Here is a 10,424-nt window from a genome sequence, read left to right as displayed (position 1 = left end):
AAAGCTGCATTTTTTCCAGCAGTGCCCCCAGCCAGCAGGAGCAAAGGTGGAGGATGCTCCTGGGCCAGGCCTTATTCCCAGGCTGTTTCTCCCATGCAGGATGGGAGACATTTTAACCCTTCTGGTGCTCCAAGGATTGAATTTCCTTCCAAAACCTGAAGATTTAGCAAAAGAGCTGCTTGAAGAAATACCTCACACCCAGCTGAGGTGGTGGTCCTGGTTGAAAATCACTTGTAGGTAAAAGCAAATCTTCTTTGGGGTTTGGTACTGGCTCCCAAGCTGCTTTCCCCTTCTCTGTCAGCAGCAGCCCCCTCTCGTCCCAGCGGGGGAATGCCTGGGGATGGGTCAATGTTTAACCAAGGTGGGAAGGACATCCGTGGGAGCTGGCAGGGAGCTGCCTGGGCTCTGAGTCGCTCACAAAGATCCCTCTCCACGTTCAGGGAGGATGGTGCATGAGGGGATTTCCTTCTCCTCTCAGAGCCCTGGCTCTGCAGGATGGGCCTGAGCTCCTCCAAGGGGCACCCCAAGGTGACCAAGGTGGCCCCGGTGCCTGGCCAGGGGGATGTGCCCGCTCTGGCTGCCCTGCACCGGCTCCCCAGCGTGCCAGGACAGCCCAGCCCACACATCCCCCCGAGTGGGGCACCGTGGGGAAAGCCCATCTTCCACCTGGAGCTTCCACCTCTCCGGGAGACCTGGTACGGGAGAGCCTCTGCAGGTGAGGGGTCACTGCTGGGATGTCACGGGCCAGGGGGGTCACTGGGGCTGTGCGTTTGCTGGCTGTGGTGTGGGGTGGGTGTGGGGGTGTGCTGTTCTGCATCCTCAGCTTTTTGCCATTTTTGCCATTTCCAGGATGTTTTAGCTATGGGAAAACTTATTTTCCCTGCTCCACTGTTTTGGAAAGCGTCTTGCTCACCCAAGCCCAGATCCCAGCTCCTTGCTCTCCCATCAGTCACCCCCTGGAAACTGCCCAACTCCCCAGCATCGCCCTGGCACCTGCCTGTGTCCAGACAAGCCCTTGTCCAGCCACCCTGTGACTGCCATCACACCCCTGTCCCACTCAGCTGCTCCTGCCAGGCACTTCGTTATCACTGCCCTAATCAGAATTAGATTCTGGGCAGGTAAAACTGGAGTCAATGACAAATTTCCCAAGCCAGGAGCAGAAGAAGGCAGACAGACCCGGCTGTGTGTGTTTCCCTACAAGCAGCCTCTCCCCTCCGCCTTTAAGCTCCATCCATACCCAAATCCTTCCCAGAGGTGAGGACGGAGGTTTGCATCCATCTGGAAGTGGATGTGCACCTCTCCACAACGAGCTGGATGGTGACAAATGCTTCCCACAGCAGTGTTAGGGGAGTGGAGGGAGAAACATCCATGAAAACCAACGGGGTGGGAGGAAGGGCGAGGCAGAGGGAGGAGGATCTGCAGCCCCAGCATCCTCCTCCCTGCTTTTCCATTCCCCAAAAATCAATTTCTGACCCACGCCAAGCATTGTTAAGCACTGCTGCTTCACCAGAGGCTGGGTATTTTCTCCAGGATCTTTCATCAGGGGACATCAGGAAGCAGTGAAAGCAAATAAATCTCTGGCATGATAGCAGTGACATTCATGGAACTGAGGTTTTGGGGAGAATACAGATCAGGTCTTGCTGGAGAAGAGCAGGGTTTAAGTACTCAGTGAGAACAAGAACAACCAAATGTTCCTGTTCTGGAAAATTATCACTGGGCATTTAACAAATGCTTGTTAAAAATGTGTGTTTTCTAAAAAATTTAGTAAATGTAATCTTCCATTGCTTTCCATTTTCAGAAACAAGAAGAGTATGCTCAGGAGGACTTGATCCATGTATTAGCTCAAGCTGCTGTCTAAATAAGCAAAGCCTCCAAGAGAATAGGTTTTATTTGGTTTATGAGGGTTCAGCTTGGCTTATTTAAAATCCAGATTCCCCCAGAGGGGAGGATCTGCTGCTGCTGAAGTGCAAGGGTGAAAAACAGGAGTCACAAGGATGCCTTGAGCTGGGGCTTGGTGCTGCTCCCTGCTCTGGGGGGAGCAGATTTGGGCACAGTGAACCCTCAGCCCCCAGTTCTGTATCTGCAGAGGGTAAGGGCAAATCTCCTACAAGCCACATGCACAGATAGGATGGGAGGGAAAAATTAAAAACAACCCCAAACATGCACAACACAAACCATCAGACCTCATAATGGAGAAATAACTTCCTCAAAGCCGTACCCTTCTCCAGGACAAGCTTCTCACAGCCACTTCCCTGTGTCGTGTCCCTGTTCCCAGGTCCAGGAACCACCTCTTTACCTTTCCCTTTCCCCCAGAAATTCCCTATGCACTCACTTGCCCTGCAGATAGAGGCAATACTCCAGAACCCCCTTTTGCTCTGACAAGCTATTTCCCCACGTGTTCCTTGCAGATGAGATTTGTCTCCAGAGGAGCCTCTTTCCTGAAAATTTTCCCTTCAGGCTCCCATTCCTGCATGTGTGGAGCAGCCACAGCTTTGTTCAGTGGTTAAACATTGCCAGGGCTCTGCAGAGCCCAGCAAACATTTACCTGATGGAGTCACCATCTCCATATCCCAACATCCTCATGGGAGGAAGAAATTCTTCCCTGTGAGGGTGCTGAGGCCCTGGCACAGGGTGCCCAGAGAAGCTGTGGCTGCCCCATCCCTGGCAGTGTCCCAGGCCAGGTTGGACAGGGCTTGGAGCAACCTGGGATAGTGGAAGGTGTTCCTGCCCCTGTCAGGGGTTGGGAAAAAATGATCTTTAAGGTCCCTTCCAACCCAAACCTTTCTAGGTTCTGTGATTATCTTCTCTCTCTTCTCCAGGAGCCCAGCCTGGTGATCCTCCATGAGGTTCAAGGAAGTCCCCCATAAGCTGACCTTCAAAAGAATTACTTTTCTTGTTAGATATGATAATTAAATTTGGCATCAACTGTTATGTTCTTCCTGCACTTTATCCCCAACTCTCCTCCCCTGTGACCATCTCAGGGCTCCCACCACGTGGGAGCAGGAGCTGCTCAGCCCCACCTCACTTAACTCCATGTATAAAATGTCATTTGATCACACCAGGACAGTTTTTTGGGGTGAATAGGTGAGATAAACAGGTAAACTGTTGTTTGAAAGAAATACTTCTGCTCATGCAGGTATTTATTTGTGCAAGAAAAGAACAAAAGGGGCAGTGGTGTCCACTTGAGAGCACCAGCACAGAACAGACCTGAGCCCAGATCCCATCCAGGCCTCAGAGAAAGCTCTGCTTTAATACCTAACGGGGTCACTAATGGGTGACACGTTGTCTTGGGCTGATTTCCAGGGTCTGAGAGTGCACCACTCGCCTGAGCACAGCCCTCCCACTCCTGCTGCAACAGCTCAGCTCTGCCAGAGTCAGTAAATCAGCAGAGGTACTGCTCAGTCCCACCAAAAAATAACAATAATCAAGTCTCAGGGGTTGAGCAGCAGGAAAAAACCCAAACTGCTGCCTGTGCCTGACTTTAACAGGGCAGGCAGTGGGAAGGCAGCAGAGATCAGGGATTTCTTGGCCAGCTGATGGTCACAGGGCATGGGAGGAGAAAAGTCCCTTGGCCACCCGAGTCCCAGGGGCTGGGAGAGGCCACAGGAGACACGAGGATGGTGGTGGTCATGATTAGGAATGTGAGTGGCTGTAGAGGGAAGTTGGAGGGGTACGTGATGGGTGTTTGTTAGAAATCACAGACACAGTTACGCCCACTTTACCTCTGCAGCCCACAGAATATTCCATGTGTTTCTGGAATACACAGACAGGGACTTCAGTGGGACGTGCCAGCCGAAATCCAGGGCACAAATCTATTGCTGAGTGCACCTAAGCAGCTGATGGTCACCCAAAAGTAACTTCATCCATTTCTTTAACCTTGAAGGGCCCCTCTCTTTGAACACCGTGCCGGGGAAGGATGGAACCAGCATCATCAAACAGCACCCGCCTCGAAGGCCTCAAGTAAGGAGAGTGTGAGGAGCTCCCTGGGAGCTGCTCTGCTTGACTCCTCCAAGTGGGGTTTTGGGGACAGGGGCACGTGTCACAGCACCACGGTGGGGGAAGCAAATATCCTACAGCAACACAAGGGGGAAGTCCTACTTTTGGGTGATCACCAGCTTTATGTGCTCTGAAGACATCCAACAAGGACGTGTGTGGGACATAGGGCCACCTTTGCTGTGATGTCCCACTGTCCTTTGGGGTGTCTGGGTACCTGCAGCCAAATCCTGGCTCCCATGGGGCCAGTGTGGCCAAGAGGGCAGAAAGGATCCAACTTGCACCGTGTGGGCCTGGCTTCGGCTCTTCAGGCCCAACATCCCACAAGGGTCAGGCACCAGCTTAGGAGCAGAGATGATAGAGCAGACAGACATGCTGTGCAATAGGGGATAGTGAAAGACAGAGCAAGCATTCTGGGTTTCAGGAATTGCTGTTCATGCTCTGTACCTGCCCAAACTCCCCTCAGTTTCCCTGTCCTGCACTTCCCTGATCCATTCCTATCCAAGAATCAAACCCCATGACTATACCTGACCTAACAGTCAAGATTTTCCTCCACACAAGGGCTACCCCTGCATAACTAAAGCTCAGAAATGTCTTTAAATCCTTTTTTCTCCCCCTGTTCTTGGCACTGGTGAGGCCACAGCTCAAATCCAGTGTTCAGTCACGGGCATTTCTTCCTAATATCCAGCCTGAATCTGCTTGGAGCAACCTGGTTTGGTGAAAGGTGTCCCTGCTCATGACAGGGGGATTGGTCCTTAAGGTCCCTCCCAACCCAAACCATTTCAGGGTTCCATGATTCTGTGAACAGCAAACCCACTGGAGCAAGGATGCTTTGCTTGAGACTTCCTTGCTGTGATTACAATCTTTCTATTATCATAAAGAACAGAAGAACCACCAAACGAGGTCACTTAAGCCCCCTCCACTCAGGGCTGTGGCTCTGGGTGTCACTGGTGGCTTCAGAGAGCAGAGGAGGCTGCCAGCTATGGAATCATGTGTCCCTGGGTTTGGTGGGATGATGCAACAGGAGCATCTGATCTGGGCCCACCTACACGCTGAAAACTGTCATATGGCATCACAGTTTCCTTTAGAAACCTCTGCCCAGCACGGAACTTTTTAGTTATTGATTTTATTTCCATCACGGCTCTACTTGTGTATTACGGAGACACGGTTAATACTCATTTCAGGACAAAGACTCTGTTAATCCTACCCTGTTCTGTTGCTGGTGCTCTCAGGGAGTGGACATAGCTCCAGCAAAAGCCTTTTCCTGTGGGAATACTTTCAAAGGCAGCAGAGCAGGATGACGTGGTCTTCTCAAGGACTTTTAGAGGATCTTGGTCAGTGAGTGTTTCCAGACAAAAACCTGTGAGGCTCACAAGAACTAAAGGGAACAGTGAACTTTCCAGCCTGGAACAGAACTTCACCCAAAAGCCTGAAGCTTGGTTTCCCCAGCAGGGCAAGGGGATGAGCTGAGGGATGTGGGAGGCTTTTTGCCTCCATCCACCCTGCACTGGTGTCTTCCTGGAGTGATGCCAGCCCGGACCACAGCTTGTGGTGTCACATGCTGCCATCTAGTGCAAATTTTCAGTTTCATATTTAGCTTTGTGGAGGTTTTTTGATGCTAAGAGACGTGAACTTGGCTTTGGGGACTAGTGGGGAATTTTCCCTTTACATGACGCTGATTTTCCCTCCTGCATTTTTGCACCGATTCAAAATGACAGCTCAGGATCCAGCAGCAGTTCAGTGCAGACGGAGATGTGTCCCCATTTATTGGACCCTTGTTCATAATCAAGGAGTTCATGGTGTCCCAAACAAAGTACAAGTCAGGTCTTAGAGACAAAGTCCTGGATGATGTCCTGTTCAATTTTTATGGAAGCTGTACTGAGCTCCCATCCTAGCAGGGAACTCTAGGAGGAACCATCACCCCTGGAAAAGTTCAAAAGCTGTGTAGATGTGGCACTTAAGGGCCATGGTTTAGTGCTGGACCTGGCAGTGCTGGTGCTGGGTGATTGGTTGGCCTTGGTGATCTGAGGGGTCTTTTCTAACCTTGGTGATTCTATGAATGCCAAGCCATGAAAAGACCCTGCAACACCTCCCAGCTTGTTATGATTTAAGGAGGCATCTTTGCTCCTTAAGATAAAAATCCATGCTCAGAGCAGCCTGCAGAGCGAGTGTCTGCCAAGTTCCACCAGCCACCAGAAAAGGACTTTGTACCATGCACAGTTCTGCAGAAAGAGTTTTATTTAGGCCAATGCAAAGACAGGCTGGACAGAGGGAACGGTGCTCTAGGTCTCCTCTAAGTGGGATCTGCCCTTTGATGACCTGATAGGATACTTTAAATTAAATGATGACACCTCTGCATGCTCCAGCTCTGCCATGAAGCAATCTGAGCTGCAGCTTGGCTTCACTCTGGTCTTGGATGGAGACTTGGGTGCTGTTGAGGCTCAAAGAGAAATACCTGCAGGGATGAAACTGCTGTCAAACTGGGGCCTGGCTGCTTTTGCTGTAATGCAAAAGATTCCCCCAGTTTTGCCCATTCCTGAAAGACCAAATGATGCTCATCTCCCTGAGATGCCAAACTCCTTCCTGTATCCCAAGCTGCTGGGCCAGAATAGGAGGTGGAAAAATGTCCAGGTAGTTTTGTATCCAGTTTTATGATTGTGTAGAAAGGAGCAATGCTAACTATTGTAAATATTGGACTTGCAGAGGCTTGAACCTGCCATCCCTCCACAAGCAATCCCTCCTGCAAAGCCCTGGAGTCAGCAAGAAGTGGCTGCAAGCCCAAAATCAAAGGTAAGTGCATGAATTTGTGCCCTTCCACAAGGCATTCCTGGCTGCAGGCTCCTTTCCCTCACACTTTGGGCACCCTGAAGGGCAGAAGCTGGTATTTAACCACTGGCTGTGCTCCTGTCTCTGGCTGAGCCCAGGACACTGAGCTGAAACACTGGGGTGTGGGTGAGAGGATGAAAATAAGGGAAAAGCTTCTGAATTGCCAGCATGACAATTCCCCGGATGAGATGGACCTGCTGATCCAGGATATTAAATATTTTAGAGGCTGAAAATATGAGAGACACGTTTTTAAATGACTCACTTGAGCACCCATCACTTGCAGTTGGTGGGAGAAGGGAGAGACATTCTTGCTCTTCCTGAAAGGAATTTGGAGCCAGGTGGGGGTTGGGGTCTGCTTCCAGGGAACAAGGGACAGGACGAGAGGAAGTGGCTCCAAATTGTGCCAGGGGAGGTTTAGATTGGGTTTTAGGGAAAATTCCTTCACTGAAAGCACCGTCAGGCATTAGAACAGGCTGACCAGGGCAGTGGTGGAGTCACCACCCCTGGAGGGATTTAAATGATGTGAGGTTGTGGCACTTGGGGACATGGATTAGCAGTGGCCTTGGCAGTGCTGTGGGAACGTTTGGACTCAATGATCTTAGACACCTTTTCCCATCTTAACAATTCCGTAAGTGTGATTTCAAGGCTGCAAACTCTGTGTGCCATAAACACCCCCTGCAGCCGCAAACATGCAAAAGCGGTTCTTCCCTTTGGATCATGAGATTGATTAACTTGGAGAACCAACTCCACGTGGTAACACCTCGGGGGGCAGAAGCACAAACACATTGTTTTAATGAAGTTTTTTTCCCTCATGCCTCAGAGCTGCGGGATAAACTGCAAGCACAGTGGAAATCTGTGATGAATTCCTGCAAGCTGGCTATGCAGGGAGATGCTCACTCCCTTTATCCAGGAGTGCCCGAGGGGTTTGTGAGCTGGTGGCTCTTCCTTTCTCTTTCACAAAGTGCAGGTGTATTTATTTGCATCTTTAAATACCCCATAGGTGCTGGAGAAGAGAGGGCAAAGCCTGAACCCCCTCCCTGGCAGGAGGCAGCACTTGCACAAGCTTCAGATGCTGGACTTGACCCGCAAGCGACGAGAGGTAACGTCAGGATGGATTTGGGGAGGGGATGGGGGTGTCTCTCCTATGGACCAGGGGGCCTCAGACCTCTTGCTGGGAAGGTGAAAGGAAGCTTTCCCTGTGTCTAAGGCAGAGGGCTGGTGGGGAGCATCCCCAGGGCCCCTGTGATCAGCAATTCCCTGTGATTTTTCCAACGCTTTGCCCTCATTTGGCCATGACTCATGGAGAAACCAAAACTCCCTGTCCCAGTCATGTTCTGTCATGTACCCAGTCTGGCAAATTCCATTTGCTTGGGTTAAACTACTTGACTGTGCAATTATTTCCAGGGCCAACCCCCCTAATGCTGGGCCACGTCGAGCCATTAAAATGTGTTTGCTCCTCTGCTGCTTGTGTTGACAACTCATTTTCAAACCCAGGTGGAGCTGAAGCGGAATCTCCACAGGGAGGCGAAAATCAATAAGCAAAAAACCAAGCAATTCAGCCCCAAGGATGTCCTTGGCACTCCCGAGAGAGGCGACAGTGCCAGAAGCCGAGACCCCATCCCTGCTGAGCACAATCAGCATTTTCATGAAGACCACCCTGGTAAGTGGAATAATTTTCCAGGGCGATGTAAAACTCACCAGCCCTCCTAAATGTCACCAGAGAAGTTTCCCTATGGAAGATGCTTCCACTGCTCCATCTCCTGCAGTGATAAGATGCAGGTTCAGAAGGCTGGGGGGGAGAAGGCTGGGAGTTGTGTTTGTAGGACAAAGCATTGGAACGCTTCAGAGAGCTCTCTGGGGTAAGTGTGACGCTCACTGAGGCTGATCACTTTTTAAGTTTAGGGTTTTTTCCCACTGTCCCTACAGAAGGGGGAAGCGAAGTGGATCTCAGCCACCACTTCATCCTGACCTGTCCAAGGCATGAGCCCTGTCCTGCTTTGCCTGCACATGACAACCTTTGGCACAGGCTGGGAATGTATCACCGAGGCCAGAAGTGCTCAAATCCGTGAAAAACTTGCCTGAAGGTGAACTTTCACCAGGAGGAAGGGGAACAAGCTTGGCTTCCTATTCCCTCGTGGTTCTTCACCTCAGCTCTCTTCCCCTTGGGAATAAAGCCAGTTGCCAGACTCTGTAACTTCACCAGATATAATCCTGAGTGTGTTGTACCCCACCCTGCCCCAGACATGGGACCTAGTCTTGCAGGGAGCTCTCAGGATTTTCTTTGTCTGTAGCCATTTCCAGCTGAATTCCAGGTGACTGAGCAGCTCTGCAAAACCATGATATTTCACTTTTTTCTCTCCCCTAGGAAACACGTGGGGTGGAGGACTCTCCAGGCAGCCTGACAGGGCTGAACTCTCTCCAGACAGGAGTGGGAAGGTTGACCTGTGGTTCTGCATGGAGCCACGGGCAAGGGATCTGTTCTGGGACTCCTCCAGCACAGGGTCAGACGAGTGGGAGAGGGAAGAGAAGATTCCCTGCAAACCCACGCTTGTGAGAACCAAGACAGAGAGAGTTTCCCTCTTTGATGACTTCTTTGACAGGGATTTCTAGTGGCATGGCTTGGGCTGTGCCAAAGAAACGAGCCCCAGCTCCAGTGGGGCTGGAATCCTCCCAGGTGGATGGGCTGAGGCTGGAGACACAGTGCTGGCTGTACGTGGAATTCCTGCCAGCCTGAGCCAGTGGAAAGGACAGCTGGAAACGAGGAGCTCGCTGATGTGGGGTGGATAGTGACCCTCTGGGTTGTGTGGCTGAATCAAAATATCTGGGGAAAAATGCCTTGGGTGGAGCAACAGGGAAATGGGGGTTGAAAGAAGAGAAGGGGGCTGGCAAAAAAACCACAAGCGAAAGCTGGGAAAAGTTCTGGGTTAACCCCAAATATTAAATTTCAACTGAAATGAAACATTTCACTTGCCTTTGAGTTACTCAATCTTCCTGTTTAACTTGGGGTTAACCTTTTCTAAACCACAAACCCCAGTTCAAAATGCAAGGTAAAATGATTTATTTAGAAAGCCTTTAAAATATTTATTTTGGCATTTCTAAAATTCCTTTTTTACTTTTGTGGCTATTTTAAAAAAATTTCCTCTCCTCCCCTGTCCTGGACACAAAAATACATGTACTTTCTTCAGTACTAACCTCCAGTTTTATATGCAATCTAAAAAATCTGGCTTTGGTTCACTTTTTTCCCTGTTCAAGTTTCAGTGCTGGGGAGTGAATGATGGAAATGGAGGGATTTCCATCTTTTCCTGCAGACACTCTCCCAGGGATGCTGGTCAAGGCTGCAGCACTCACCAGGAATTTGAACAAGCTGCTCTGTTGCAATCTGACATTTCCAAGTATATTGAAAAAGATGATTGTATGAAGGTGTCTGATCAATCAAAGAGATTCTTGCAGTTTCCATCTCACATAAACTCTATTTTTTATTAAATTCTCTCTTTTTCCTTATGAAATAACTTATTATCTGAGAGGGAACTTCACCCAATTCTCCTGTCTCCTATCTGGTTGTCCCCGTAGGTCCATAAAGGCCACCAAGTTTGTGGATTCAAAGC

At 50.1% G+C, this 10,424-nt stretch overlaps 1 protein-coding gene across 1 annotated transcript; it reads left to right on the top strand.

Moving 5' to 3' along the window:
* The first annotated feature begins 396 nt into the window (after positions 1 to 396).
* On the top strand, positions 397 to 9,778 carry CCDC198 (coiled-coil domain containing 198). Its single transcript, XM_032112600.1, has 6 exons — positions 397 to 715; positions 3,884 to 3,960; positions 6,697 to 6,783; positions 7,820 to 7,918; positions 8,314 to 8,479; positions 9,185 to 9,778. The coding sequence occupies exons 1-6, from the start codon at positions 496 to 498 to the stop codon at positions 9,427 to 9,429; spliced, it is 894 nt and encodes a 297-aa protein (XP_031968491.1). The 5' UTR covers positions 397 to 495; the 3' UTR covers positions 9,430 to 9,778.
* Positions 9,779 to 10,424: the final 646 nt, after the last annotated feature.

Source organism: Corvus moneduloides, chromosome 6 (assembly GCF_009650955.1).
Source record: "Corvus moneduloides isolate bCorMon1 chromosome 6, bCorMon1.pri, whole genome shotgun sequence".
Taxonomy (NCBI): Eukaryota; Metazoa; Chordata; class Aves; order Passeriformes; family Corvidae; genus Corvus; species Corvus moneduloides.
Note: the sequence above shows the minus strand (reverse complement) of the source record. Positions and strands in the feature narration are given on the sequence as shown.